The sequence below is a fragment of the Cavia porcellus genome, unplaced genomic scaffold, assembly GCF_034190915.1.
Source record: "Cavia porcellus strain 051 isolate PalLab524CR breed Dunkin Hartley unplaced genomic scaffold, mCavPor4.1 scaffold_7, whole genome shotgun sequence".
NCBI classification, from domain to species: domain Eukaryota; kingdom Metazoa; phylum Chordata; class Mammalia; order Rodentia; family Caviidae; genus Cavia; species Cavia porcellus.
Genome location: NW_026947490.1, coordinates 43,593,539 through 43,609,299, shown reverse-complemented (window position 1 = coordinate 43,609,299; position 15,761 = coordinate 43,593,539). Strand labels below are relative to the sequence as shown.

The 15,761-nt window shown below is 38.2% G+C and overlaps 1 protein-coding gene across 1 annotated transcript; it reads right to left on the bottom strand.

The window, feature by feature from the left end:
- Positions 1–12,775: 12,775 nt before the first annotated feature.
- LOC100728874 (UPF3B regulator of nonsense mediated mRNA decay) lies at positions 12,776–14,384 on the bottom strand. The gene is given in 6 exon segments (XM_005002260.2): positions 12,776–12,823; positions 12,855–13,024; positions 13,027–13,243; positions 13,421–14,115; positions 14,118–14,252; positions 14,255–14,384. Coding segments are annotated over 6 exon segments (1,395 nt in total).
- Between the last annotated feature and the right edge of the window lie 1,377 nt (positions 14,385–15,761).

Genomic DNA, 15,761 nt, shown 5'->3' with positions numbered 1-15,761 from the left:
CCTCACCTCTCTTTCTCCGCATCTCTATTTATGCTGGCAACTTTCCTCAGGTGGAACATCTATGCTTAGTACCATGCTGATTTAATTCACCTGGTGTTAAGTTGACCGCCAGTTTTTAATCCATAACAAGTGGCTTCTACCATAGAGCCTTGTACATTGCACATGGTCACAAAATGGCAGTAATGATGATTAAAGCTTCTGTTTAATTTTATAAATGATTAATCCTAGTGCGGAAATGATTCTCAAAAAACTTTTTTTGCCAGATCCTAAACATAACATGAAAATATTTTAGAACTGGTGGAAGTCAATGGATTCACTTCACACTGCCACTTTTGGTATTTTCAGAGTAATGGGTGGCTTTTCAGTATGAAGAGAACTCTCAAATGCTGGGCTTATTTTTAAATATATCACTAGTTTCATTTTCTTGTGCTCACTGTATATGAGTTAATTTTGTATTACAGAAAATTTCACACATGTACAAAAATGGAAGTAGTGTTATCACCTGGGTACATCTGAGAGATTCCCAAAGCTGAAATAAGAAACTGAACCCACCCTTTTGTAACAGGTTCACTGATTCCCATCATGTTAAAATAATTTTCAGAATATATTAGTAAGAGGCATGAGAAGGGCTTATTAGAGATTTAGGGCAGTGCAGGCACTAAGAGAAGTGAGCCTCATTAATAATTTGGAACTGAGAGCATTGATACTTTTCTTGAGGGAATGGAAAGTCCAGGCAAAAATCCCCCACCCACAGAGTACTAGCTGTTTGGGTATGGACTGTTTTTGTTTTGCTTTTTTTTGGGTAGGAGTCTTAGTTACTTTTTACTCATTGCTGAGACAAAATATCTGAAGCCCAAAGCTGCGAAAGGAAAGGTTTATTTCTTAGTTTTTGGAGGTTTCAGTCCATACTCAGTTGGCTCCAAGGCAGGGTGGCATGGCTGGGCTGCAGTTCACAGCAGCTGCAAACAGCAAGGACAAAACAGGCAAAAGAGAGCAAGACACACCTTCTTCCTGCCATTAAATCACATCTTGGCTCCACCTCTATATGGGTGTAGCACTGCCGCTATCAACTGAAGCGGTAGACAGTGAACCAATCATAAATGCATAATGCAAATGCATGAGGCCTAGGGGTCACCAACATAAACCATGACATTCCACCCCTCGCTCCCAGGACTCAAGTATATATTTTATACAAAAGACATTTAGTCCATCTTCAAGAGTTGGCAAAGTCCTAATAATTTCAGCATTGCTGAACAGTCCAAGTCCCAAGTCTCCTTCAAGATCTGTGGCAAACTCTTACCAGTAACCTCTGTGCAAATGAAACAAGTTTAAACATTGCTGAAATGCAAAGGCACAAGATAAACATTACCATTCCAAAAGTTACAAACAGGGGAATACAAAGCATTGAAAACAAAGTAAGTCCAACATCCAGCAGGATGAACATTAAGTCTGAGAGTTCCATGCTCAGCATCTGAAGCAATCTGGTTTCAAGTTCCAAAAGGCTTCGGTGATTCCACCCCCACGGCACTTCCAGGGATATCAGCTCCTGCAGCTTTTCTCTTAAACTCTCTCTGCTCGATTTTTGCAGCTTTCCTTGGATCATCCACGTTCCTGGCTTTTCCAAACTTCTAGGGTCTCCATTGCACCTTTGGCTTCACCTTTACATCTTTACAAATTGCCTTCTCAGGGGCACACTGGTTTGCCTCCCAGGCCCCTTGCAATCAAGGTAGACACTGTCTTACCCTCAGAATTTGTGCATTTTCCTTGCACCTAAAATCAGCACCATGTGGACGCCACCAAGGTTTGCTGCCAGCTGGAGCAGTAGTCAGGCTTTTCTCTCTCTTGGCTGTAGGGGTCGATTGCCTGGATCACTGGGCTCTGTGAACCTGATTGTGAAGAAAAGCTTCTTTATGTTACCACCATTCTGGAACCTCATGTGGCCTCTGTCACCATTCTGGAACCTCATGTGGCCTTTGTCACCATTCTGGAACCTCATGTGGCCTCCATCGCCATTCTGGAGTATGGTGCTCTGCAGTTTTCCCTTCTGAGAAAATTCTTTCACTTTTGCAGTTTTGAGGTTACAAAGGGTTGTGACCTGCTGCTTCCTAGGATGCCCCAGGGCCATCTTTCTTATCTGTCTGTTTCTCCTCAGCAATCAAACCCTCAACCCTGTCTTTACAATCCACAGCCTTCCTGGCATTTTTCTTCTGGCCAAATTCACAGAGTTGTAAATTATCCGGCTGGGCTCTTTGATCTTTATTTGCAACATAAAGCTGGCTAAAAGCCCTCAACAATAGCCATGCCACAGCCTCAACATTAGACTGCTTTGTAATTTCCTTTTCCAGATTAATCCATCCATTGCCCTTTGTCTCACTCTCAGGCAAAATCTCTGGGCATGAGCAAAATGCAGACAAACTTTCTGCCAAGCCATAACACACATCATGGGGAGTCCAACAACCAATGCAGTCCTTCTTCCCAGCAGAAACCTCCCAAGCCTGGTCTTTACCATGAAGCTTTCTATCAGCCTTCTGGTCTCCTGAGCTCTGACCAGAATCTCCTCTACAGAACAGCCTATGCTGCTCCAGCTCTATCCATCCAGGTAACATATGCAAACCTTTCCAAATTCTGCCCACAAGCCATTTCCAAAGTCTCTTGAAAAACATGGTCAGGTATAGTCACAGCAAATGACCACACTCCTGGTGCCAAATTCTGTCCTAGTTACTTTTTACTCACTGCTGAGACAAAATACCTGAAGCCCAAAGTTGGGAAAGGAAAGGTTTCTTTCTTACAGTTTTTGGAGGTTTCAGTCCATACTCAATTGGCTCCAAGGCAGGGTGGCATGGCTGGGCTGCAGTTCATGGCAGCTGCAAACAGCAAGAAGGAAACAGGCAAAAGAGAGTGAGACACACCTTCTTCCTGCCATTAAATCACATCTTGGCTCCACCTCTGTATGGGTGTAGTGCTGCCACCATCAATTGAAGCGCTAGACAGTGAACCAATCACAAATGCATAATGCAAATGCGTGAGGCCTGAGGGTAACAGACATAAACCATGACAGTAGATAACTTAAATATTGCTCAGTATTTCCCTTTATCTTTGGATCAGAATTTGGTTTCCTTTTTTCTTAATTGAGCCAATTTATGGCCTTTTAGAGATGGATCTGACAAAGAAGGGGTCTAAATATAACCAAAGAAATGTTGACATGAGTTGCCTTGTATCTTAGGGTAGGCTTTTTTTTCCTTACTTTCTTAACTCAGCCAATTTTATTGCCTTTTAAAAACAAAGAGAATTGATTGCTTCAGAAAGAAAAAATTTCAGTGGTCAAGCATAGTAAAATATGGAATCTCACTAGCAGTTACATCAACTAAATCCTTTAAAAGTCAGAAGAAAAAACAAAAATGAGGTTCAGCGATTCGAGTGGTATGACAAGAATTCGTTTGTATTTTGTAAAGGTAAAAATGTGGATGACTACAATCTTTTTTAGGAAACTGGCAACACTTACTATGACACTAAAATAATCTAATAATACCACTTCTAAATATTTATACTAAGGGAATAAGTAGAGTCTTGATAAAGCCTTGTGTTCATAGACCATTCATTACGGTATTACGGGTTGTTTCTAAATTATTTCAACCTTCAGTGCAGGGGAAGGAGGAAGATATAAAGTTCTGATATGTGTTACAATATGGATGAACATGTAATGTTTTGGTAATTGAGATGAGACACATAAAAGTACTATACTTACACTTGGTTCCACTTACTTGGAATACCTGGAAATAGCAATTTATTTTCTCTTTCCCTTTCTTTTACCTTTCCTTTCTTTTTTGTTTCCAGTCAGTACTGGGAATTGAATCCAGGGATCCTGAACCACATCCTACACATTTTTAAAATTTTAATTTGAAATAAATTCTTGCTAAGTTGCCCAGGCTGGCCTCAAACTGTAATCTTCCTGTCTCAGTTTCCGAAGTAGTTGCAATTACAGGTGTGCATCACCACAGCAAGCTTAACATAATACTTTGGATGAGTGGATTGCGTGGTTGTGAATTTTATCTTAATAAATCCGATTTTCAAAAGTGATTTTAACATGGAGCCTTGAGGACTTCTGTCATTTAATAGTGCAATAGATGAGAGTGGGTCTACAAGTCAGTGGGGGTGAGAAATAAACCGACGGAAAGAAAACTCAGAGAGCAATACTCACAGCAGTTTGTAAGTAGAGTTCTTAAATACGAGAATGACCAAGGTATCAAGTGCTGCGCTGAAGAGCGGTAAAACCACACTTTTAAGCCAGACATGGTGGCATATACCTGTAATCCCAGCTACTTAGGAGGCTGAAGCAGGAGGACCACAATTTCAAAACTAGCATGGGCAATTTAGTGGGGCTTTGTCTCAAAACAAAAAAGCCTGGGGATGCAGTTTTGTGGTGAAAATTTGTCTAGCACACACAGGGCCCTGTGGTCAGCTCCTAATACCTTTAAAAAAACATACAGATCACATTGCATTCATCAAGATGGAGGTTACTGGTGGCCGTCAGGAGGCTAGGGAAGAATGCCTTATATTAGTGGGTTGAGTGAGGGGGAGAGGAGGAAGTGATAACCCATGTATAGCCATACTTTATGTCTTCTCTGATGTTGGGGCCAATAGCTGTGGCTTTCACTCAGTTTCCTCATAATGGAGATAAAAGTCCAACCTCTCTTCTTGCTTCCTGAATTTTTAAGTTCTTTGGATTGATTCCTACCAGCATTCCCACTGGCAATTTCAGGTTCCAGTGTCCTTTGCCTTTGCCGATGATGTGCTTCCCCCATTCTTTATCTTTAAGAATCATTAGGAGACACTCATTTTACAATATGGGTAGTTGAAAGATAAATAACGGGCAAATAATAGGCTGTACAGGTAAAAAGAGGCCTGGCTCTCAGAAACCTGAAGGGCATAGCACTCCCATTACACTTCCTTAACATCCTGACATGAGGCTGAGAAATGTGGTCCTCTTCTCCATATTTGTGTAAAATCTTGGCTCCTGCCCTTGTCAGGCTTCCTTGACATTTGATGTGAGCCCAAGGAACATGTGTTCTAACTGCTTTAGGGTAACTGAGCGTAACTCCACGGTCATTATATTAGTATTGTTGTTTTGATCCCCTGGTTGGCTTTGGCTGCTGTGCCAGTTCTTTCTAGGCCCACATGGGTTCACAGACTTCCTCTCCCGGAGTGGGGGTGGAGCCACAGTTGATCAGAAAGGAGTTTAGCTAGTAACCTCTACCACTCCCCAAATTCTAAGGAAAAAAAAAAGAAGTCAACCCTGGCACTCTCTATAGTTAGCGTATCTGGCTCTGGCTGACCTCCACTGGGTTGTTTTGTTTGTTTTGGTGCTGGGAATAGAACTTGTGATTTTACCCTTGCCAGGTAGGCACTGTGCTGTTGAGCTATATCCCTGGCAATGCACTCCACTCTTGAGAGTATACTTTCATTATGGCAGTTGCCATTATGGGTGCAGCTTGCTGAGAACTCTCCTCAGTGTATTTTAACTTGAAGTCTAAAACACATGCACCACTCTAAGTGAAAATGACGCTTAAGCTTTGTCATCAACTTGCTCCCACTCTGTGGAGTGTGATACAAAGAAACAAGATATAAGGTGAGACAGACTGAACATCTTGTAACAGGACCATCCGTGAAAAGGATAAAAAAGCTGACCTGGAGGAAATTATAGCCGAGAAATACAGAAAAAGAAAGCAAGTTGAGAGGTTGTCATTCTTGAGCACCTGGATATACCATGCCTAAAATCATGCTTCAATTTTTTTTCAGTTACATCAAAAATTGATACTGTTCTTTTTTTCCTAAGCCACTTTGATTTGGATTTTTGTCACTTTACACAAAGGGAATTTTAACAGACACTGGAACCTAGAACCCTTCCATTACTGTTGTTTTAGCAATGTACATGACATTCACATTAGAGATACATCACTCATTTTATTTTTTGTTTTCACTTCATGAGGCAGGATCTCATTAAAGACTGGCCTTGGACTCCTGGAATCTGAAATCCTCCTGCTTTGGCTTCCTTATAGACTGGGACACAGGTGCAGGCTACCATGCCTGGTTTTATATACAACATTTAAGGTTTAGGTATAGTGGGTAAAGAGCAGGTACTTCCCTAACACCTTTTTCTAACAAATGGGGCTTTAAAAGCAATAATAGATTAGAATTATATATCATTATATAATTACATATATAATTTATGTATTAAATTAATACATTTAAAGGTACAAGTCACTGATTTTTCGTAAATTTTTTTTGTCTTTTTCATTTTTATCGGTACCAGGGATCAAACTCACAACCACCTGCTTGCAAGGCAGGTGCTTATGCTGCTGAGCTAAATCCCCAGTCCCGATTTTTAGTAAATTTTTAGAGCCATAAAATTCACTTTTAAAACATTTCCATTACCTGACATATTTCTTGGGTCTGTTTGCTGTTAATCTCAATTCATATCTTTAGCCTGAGGTAAGCACTAATCTATTTTTTTTACCTATATATTTGCCTGCCTGGCATTTCATATAACCATAATCATATCATATGTGACTTTTTATGATTAGTTGCTCTCACTTTGCACAATGTTCTCAGGTTCATCCATCTTGTGACTTGTATCAATAGCTTATTCTTTTCATTGCTGAGCCTTGGATTGCATTGGTATGAGATATTTTGTTTATATATTCACTGGTTGATGGGCATGTAGATTGTTTCCATTTTGGAGGTTACACATGAATAAAACTCTATGAACATTTGTGGGACTGTAAGATTTCATTTCTCTTAGGTAGAGATCTATAAGCAGAATTTCTGGCATATATGGTACATTTTATGTTTAAACTCTCAAGAACATTCCAAACTGTATTTCCAAAGTGGGGCTCACATGAGGATTCTGTTTTCTCAGGTCTTCACCAGCACTTGTTATTGTCTGCTTTTTGATTATAGGTATTATGGAAGGTGTGACATGATATGTCATTGTGGTTTAAATTTGTGTTTCCCTAATAATCAATGATTTTCATCATATGCTAATTAGTAACCATATGTGAAAAAAAATCTTAGGTTAAATATCTATTTATTTTCACCTATTTTTAAAAATTCTTAATAAGTTTATTGATATAATTTAGATGTACAGTGATTACATCCATCATAAAGAATTTGTGCCTGTATATGGTATATCCTGATTTTTTTATTCCACTCTGCTCCTTTCAACCCTTTTCCTTCCTTAGTTACAAAGCTTTATTTCTATTTTATCTTTTTATATTATTTTGTTCTCTTTTCCCTTCCTTCCTTTTCCCTTTCCCCACCCTACTTCTTTCTTTTGAACAACTTCTTCCTATTTTACAATACCTATTAAATTTTGATCATTATTTACATTTTCAGTTTCTCATACCAGAGAACAGTGCAATATTTATACGTGTATGTCCAAAAATCACATAATCATCTAAGTGGACCTAGAAAAATCATTTGACAAAGCCCAACATCCATTCATGATAAAAAAAATCTTACAGAGAATTGGAACAGATGGTATTTATCTCAGTCTGATAAAAATCATTTATGACAAACCAACAGTCAACACCACACTAAACAGTCAAAAACTGAAAGCTGTCACTCTAAAATCAGGAACACGATGAGGATGTCCATTATCACAACTCCTATTTAATGTAGTCCTGGAAATATTAGCCAGAGCAATTAAGCAAGAGAAAGAAATAAAAGGATTAAGGATAGGAAAGGAAAATGTCAAACTATCATTATTTGTGGATAACATGATACTCTACTAGAAGACCCCAAAACTTCCCCAAAAGACTTACAGATATAATAATCATATTCAATAGCAAATCTGGATACAAAATTAACAATCAAAAATCAATAGCACTGCTGTATACAAACAACAAACTCACTGAGAGAGATGAAATATTTAGAAATCAACCTAACAAAGGAAGTAAAAGATCTATCTATTCTGAAAAAAGAAATTGAAGAGGATCACAGAAAATGGAAATGTTTCCTTATTCATAGATAGGAAAAACCAACATTATGAAAATGGCCATACTCTCAAAACCATTATACAGATTTAATGCAATCTTGATAAAATACCATTAGCATATCTCACAGATGTAGAGAAAATATTCCTATAGTTTATATGGAACCAGGAGAGATCTAGAATAGCAAAAGCAATCCTGAGCAACAAATGCAAGGCAGAAGGCTTCACAATCTCTGACTTGAAATTATAGTACAAAGCTGAAAACAGCATGGTACTGTCAAGAAAACATACCTGGAATCTAATCATTGGAACACATTAGAAGATGCAGAAACAAATCCAAACGCACTCAACCACCTTATCTTTGCCAAACACATTCACTGGAAGGTAGACAGCCTCTTTTATAAATGGTGCTAGTAAAATTGACTTTCCACATGCTGAAGACTAAAACTAGGTCCATGCCTCTAGTCCATTTTAAAAACTGAGTTATCTTCTTAGTGAGGTGTAAATATTCTTTATATTTAGAATTAAACTGTTTTACAGATATATCTAAACATATTCAAGATGGGATTTTAAATCTAATCACTTATGTTTTCTATCTGTTTCCTCATGCCTGGTCTGGTGCTTAATATAATAGATAACATCTGATTTTGAACTTCTTTCCTTCATGTGCTTAGATCCTGCTTGTAAGCTTTCTTTCTTTCTCCTCCAGAATTAGACCCCTTATCTTAGTTTCCTTGCCATAAGTAGAGAAACCAACTCTGTTATACTAAAGGGAAAAACACTTTTGAAGAACTTCGGGAGCTCAAGCCCAGCTCAGGTCATGTGCTCAACCTCTAACTGTGCCCAGGTGGGAAAGAAGTAACTTGCTCAGTAAAGTTAGGATCCTTGATTTACTCTCCTACCTGGACTCCACACAGTGGAGGAGGGATCACTCTGCAAAAAGAAATAGGGTCCCATTAAGTGGCAGAAATTAAGTTTCTACTCTACAGACTCCTCATCAGAGAAAATTGGAACTTCCTAACAATTTTGGCCACTTCCTTTAAAGAACGCTATATCTAAATTAAGACAGGGCCTCATTCACTAGAGCAGGGGTCCCTAACCCATGGATCAAGGACTGGTACATATCTGTGGCCTATTAGGAATGGGGTCTCACAGAAGTAGTTGAGCAGTAGGTGAAGACTTATCTGTATTTATGGTTATTTCCATCACACATGTTATGCCAGATCAGTGGGGTGTTAGATCCTAATAGAAGTGCAAACCCTCCTGTGAATTGCACATAGGGAGATCTAGGTTGAGTGCTACTTTAAATTATACAGAAACCATCATCTCCACCTCATTTCATCCATGGAGTACTGTCTTCTGCAAAATCAGCCCTGGTGCCAAAAACGCTAGGGACTGCTTCCCTAGAGTACATCTCTCTCATGTCACAGATCTTGAAAATAATACATATTTGTGGAATTTGGAGAAAACTCTATAAATAGAACAATGAACACAGATTAGAGGGGAGAAAATTGCTATTCATAGAAGGATACAGTTTTGATGTTAGCACTTTCTAGAAATGAAATAGGCTCCCCAGTGGTGGCGTTGTGTGTAAACTGATACTAGCTGGCTTTGAAAATGTATTTCAGTGAGCACAGGAGAGTGTCATCTAGTGTTTTAGTCTATGTAACAACTTGGCTGGGCCATCAGTTGCCCAAATATTTGATTAAATATTCTGGGTGGGTTTATGAGAGTGTGGCTGTGTGAAATGAACATTTGATTTGGGAAACTGAGTAAAGCAGACTATCCTACCTTGTGCATATGGGCTTTACCCAGTCCATAAGAGACCTGAGTAGCACCAAAGGTGAAGGTCTAAGGAGAAGTTTTCCCTCTCTGCCTATTGGCTTGGAGCTGGAGCATCATTTTAATTTTTTCTTTGCCTTCTGACTCAGACTATGATGGAACTTATATCACTGGTTCTCTTGCTTCTTAATCCTTTAAACTTGGGTTGGAAATGTATCATCAGTTCTGGGATCTCCAGCCTGATGACTGCAGACTTCTTAGAATATCTTAGTTTTCAAAATCACTAATCCTAAATATGCTTCTACACTTTGATATCTAATAATATATTGGTTGTTTCTCTAAAGAAGAGTGACTATTACAGGATCACAGGTAAAGTGGAAAGATGATATCAGAGGTCTCTTTTGATTTTTCAGAGACAGGAGAGAATTTGAGTCTCAGCTCTGGCTTCACTTTAGTCATACTGAGGTGGGAGGAGAGATGGTGGGCTTTGCAGTAGCAACTCAAGAGAGAACAAGTGTGCAGCAACCTTTGGTGAGAAGAGAGGAAGAAAAAAAATCAAACTTTGATTAAGAGAGCAAGCTATTGTAGGCTTTCAAGAAGAAATGGTAGGATGCCTGAACTAATAGGATGAGACTGATACTAGCAATTACTACATGAGAAAGTAAGTCTTAAAGGAACTTAAAAAATCACTAACTCTGGTTAAATAAAAACTATTTATTTTAGATTATTATATCAGGTACCAAAGATGCATGAATCAGGACTAAATATGCTGTATATGTGTGCAAAATTTGTAAAACCTAAAGATAGTCAACTGATTCATTGACAGAAACCAGTAAGTGCTTTCTTTTATACTATATGCATTTAATCTGGACATTAAGTACATATAATAATCAGAAAAAACTTTGAGCATTTCTGCTATACTCAGTATCATTCAGGAGAGGAAAACATGCAATTTGGATAATTCTATCATTTAAACCTGGTCTATGCTTATTTGCTTTAACCTAAATAAACATTTTGTTATTGTAAAAAGAGATACCCTTGTACATCTGGCACAAAGTCTATTTGTGGTCATTAACACCATTTCCTAAGCTTACCAAAGATCTGAAGTTGTTCTCTGACTTTTGCTAGTGCTACTAAACTTTAAAGACTTATCAAAATCAAAATCATGTGATTATTGTTACACTAGTAAGCTGTAGATTCTAAATTTTGTTTCAAAGGTAAAAACTAAGTTGATATGTGAAGGACTTATGGTTATCTATAATGCTAATAATTGTTGACATCTTCATAACTTAGGAATACACCTTACCATGTTGGTATCTTCCAAAATAAAATTATTTGTAACACTTGACATTTCCATGTCTGTGTTTATGCATTCTTGATTGCTTTATAAGTAGATGTGTCTAACTGCTGTATTTCAGGAAATGTCAATCCAATAACTAAAGGATTAAATACTAAGCACATCTGCTAGCCATCACATTCTACTTAAAAAGACTCTAATTCAGACAAAACTGAGGGTCTGAGTTTCTTTAACTGAAAGCCAAGGAAGACAAAGGACAAAGAGGACAGCCAATATTTTGGTTCTTGTCCTTTAACATCGTCATGATGGGACTCCTCTAAAAGAGCCCGGCCATTCTAACAAATCACCAAGTCTCTTAAGCAGAGTAATTGCAGGGCCCCCAAAGGCCAGATGCCAGCCCAGCCAATGTGTATTCTACAAAGAGGAAGGTCATTGGACAGGGGAATGTCCCAAGAGAAGTTGAATGAGCAACAAAACTCTGTCTTATCTCAGCAGATGGCACAGGTGGTAGAGGAAAGGAGCTCAAAGAGCACTTTTCACAAGGTCCTAATAGTAACTACAGAGGAGCTTAATAGTAAGAAAGTGGTTTATTTTGATTTCCTACTTGATTTTTTTTGGTCTTTTTGAGAAAGTTTCACTATGAAGTTCAGGCTGGACTTTAACTTACTTTGTAGCCCAGGCTGACCTCAAACTCATGGCAATCCTCCTATCCCACCCTCCCAAGTGCTGGGATTACAGATGTGTGCCACCATGCCAGCCCTTGCTCCTTCCTTAACATCCAACAAGAAAGTGCAACTAGAAAATAAAACAGTTAATAATAACGTAAAAATAGCAAAGAGAAAATATTTGTCTATTTTCCTTACAATTAAATAGAAAGGAAAAGTCTTTAGGAGAATGTTTTAGGTTAAAGAGCACAATCCAGAAGAAGAACAAAATCTGAGACTCTTGAATTTATTTTTTTTCAGTGCTTTGATATTTATTGACGACAATACAAAACAGGTTAAGACTAAAGCCGTTATTATTACTACAGGTATTGGTGCAGTTTCCTTCCTAGAGATACTATGCACTCAGATCATAAGACCTAAGATAAAAAAAAAAAACTGGACTGTCAAGAACCAAACAGGGACTACATTTTACCTACTGGGAGAAAAAAATGCTAAAGGCAAAATGAATAGTTTAAGAATATTATTGATGATAAACTCATATAATGAAACCAAAAGGTAACACTAATCCTAGAATTTTAGGACACTGGATATAGACATGATTACTTAAATTTCTATATCAGTGAAAATTTGTTATACCCTTCACTATACTCGTACCAAAATTACATGCTTATTGCTTCTATACTACACAAAGTCAGCAGTTATCACCAACAATGCAAAATAACTGGACCTAAACAAGACTTCCAGTGACTCTGCTCCATCCAAACCAAGAATATCCAATTCAGGATGAGAAACACCTTTTGATTTTAGAGCCAGTTCTTTTTTCTCCTGTCATACAAAATTAAGTCCTCTCTTGACATTTCCTGCCTGCAAATTGCAATGCATATCCTTTGCCAACATCTCTTCTGACACTGTAAAATTAATTTGGAGAAATTGCAAAAACAATGAAATCATACTTTCAATTCTGAGCCTGCAATTACATCCCTGCTTTGATGCAAAGCATTCTCCTTGCCTGCCTAGACAGTCCAGACACCTATAGCCAGTCTAATCTATCACTCCTCTTTCTTTTCTATGGCTAATACCACTTTCCTGGTTTTTTTTTTTTTTTTTTTTTTTTTTTTTTTTTTTTTTCTACTGCTGAATCTCCAGACTTGGTGCTGTCATCAGGGGCACACAGTTGATCTTGGCTCTGAGCTCCTGGTCGGTAATGCTGCCTTGCCAGGCGATCTTTGTTTCTTATGTGTTCTCTCTTAACCACTTCCTTTTTCTTTTCAGTTTTTTCTGCTGTGACTCTGATTCTGTATTTTCATTCTTCGTTCCTTAATCTGGAAGTGCTTCTTTCTCTTTTTAAATTTCTTCCTTTCTTTTATAAGCCTTCTCTTTGTCATAGCACTCTTTCTGCCTGCAGGGCTCCCCTTTCTTGCCCTCTCAGTCTCTCTCCCTCTCTCTCTCTCTCTTCTGTCTCTGTCTGCCTCTGTCCCTGTCACTGTCTCTGTCCCTGTCTCTGTCTGTCTGTCTGTCTCTCTCTCTCCTTTGTCTGTCTCTGTCTCTGTCCTTGTCTCTTCCCTGTCTCTGTCCCTGTCTCTGTCCCTGTCTCTCTCTCTGTCTCTCTGTCTCTCTCTCTCTCTCTCTCTCTCTCTCTCTCTCTCTGTTTGCACTCCTGCTCTCCTTCATAGCCCTGGTCCCTACAGCAGAGCTGTAGTCCCTGATACTCTCACCTTCAGGTCTCTTCAGCTTTTCCCCTTCAAGCTCCCCCTCAGAAGTCCTGGGCAGTGTGCAGCTCTGCCCACTGGCCCTTTCATCATGGTCGGGTTTCTTGGCTTTTTCTCTTTTATCCAATTCTTTTTCATCTCCTCTTTCTGGCTTCTTGAGCAGCTTAATCTTTGGTTCATCCTTTGATTTGCCCCTTTCTGGTACTCTATCTACCTTCTTCAACTTTTCTATATTTTGTCTTTTATGTTTTTCTTCTTTCTATTTTCTTCTCTCTTCTTGATCTGTCTTTTTTCTTTCTATTTCTCACTGCCTTCTTTCTTCCCTTTTCTCTTCTCTCCTCTGCTTGTTTTTCAGGAAGCTCAAAAGTGGTGTTGTCTTTTTAGCTTTTATTTCTCTGTTTTTAGCTTTGATTTCTTCTAACAGTGTCTCTGGAATAGATGTCATTTTTTCATTATCTGTGGCACAACTCTACTAAAATATTCTAAATTCTGGATCATCATCGGTAGTCCCAACTTTAGTATCTCTTTTCTTAGGCTTCTTTTTTGTAGCTTTTTGAAAAGGTGCAAATTCTACTATAGCAAGATATTCCTGAGCTTTATTCTCAAGGAATACACATCTATCAAATCAATCCCTGAACAAAATAATGCTCTCCTGGTTTTTAAAGTTGATGTATGAGGATACACACTAGTATCATTAGGAAAAAACTCAAAATAATCATGTTCAGGTACAGGTTGAAGATTTCCTTAAAGTTGCTCCTTGGTCAAAGTAGGAGGTAATATTCAAATTATTACCTTGCTGAGAGCCTCTTCTTATTGTGGTTCTGCCTATCTTGCTCTTTGGTGCTGTCCCCTGAAGCCCCACAGCTACTGAGTGAGGTGCCCTGGTGCCTTAACAGGATTACTCGTTTCTCTTTAGGTCTGTGCTCCTTCTCTTCCTTCATGGTCTTGGGTACACTCCTCTCAGGGCTGCCCCGTCTCAACCCCACTACCCCAGGCACCTATGACTCCTGGGCCAGCTCTTGAATTCATTAAAAACATAATTTGTGTTTTCTTCTGAAACAATCAAGAACATAAATGTGTTTTTTACTGAAACCTTTTACTCTTAGCTTGCGTGAACAAATGCCCAATAAATATGTAAAAGTAGAAAAAACTTGACTTTTGTTTTGTAAAATTCTGTTAAATTTTTCTCAGCTCTGTACATAGGTACGCTAGTCTTTTAGAGAGTGACTCTCTAAAAGTCAACAGACCCATGTTTGTTATTCCTAGGCGTACCTAGGCATACAAAAATACAATGAATATTTGGATATCAAGTATACAAAAATACAATAAATGTTTACATTTTTAAAATGTATATTGCAATGACAGACAAGATACTAGGTATAAAAAATACAATGAATGTTTACATCTAACAAAATGTGTTACAATGAAAGACACGTTGCCATTAATCATCAGAATAATCCCTCTTTTTTTTTTTTTTTTGTCTTTCTCGTTTTTATCGGTACCAGGGATCGAACTCATGACTACCTGCTTGCAAGGCAATCCCTCTCATTTTGAACACACTTCTATTATTCTGGCCACTTTCTGAAGTGCTTATGGGAATCTTCTTTCATGAATGTCTTTAGTTGCACTGTCATGGCACAGCAAGGCCCTGAACTGACTTGAAACCTTTACAGTTTATGGTCATTTGGCCATGGGGAAAAAGTTGTATGTTGCCAAATCCAGTGAATTCGGCTGGTGAAGAAATACTGTAATGTTTTTACAAGCCTGCCTTTTTGTTACATGGCACTTGACAGTAGTGTTTGCCATTTTTTAAATCATGCCTCAAGAGGACATTCATGAGAAAAGACTTCCAGAACTGCTTCAGAAAATGGAAAAAATGGTGGGATATGTGTGGTTCAAATGAAAAGGAATATTTTGAGGGGACTAATGGCTCTGTATCTATTGAGTTAATAATTTTTAAAATTTATACATTCACTATACATTTAGTTCAGTTCTCTTAATAGTAACTAAAGAAGTTTACAAGACTAAATATACAAGACTTAATAGTAACTAAAGAAGTTTACAAGGGACATTCAATAGGCAGCCTTCACAACATCTAGTTTCAGACCATTCCTTCTTGGAGAGATGCTTAGGAATCTTCTAGATTTAATAACCAATTCAGGAGTGTAGCTAAATACAAAGTCACCTTTCAAAAATCAATAGCATTTCTGTACACAACAAATTCACTAAGAAAGAAATTAGGGAAACCACACCCTTCACAATACCATTCAAAAAAATGAAATACATAAGAATCAATCTAACAAAGGAAGTAAAAGATC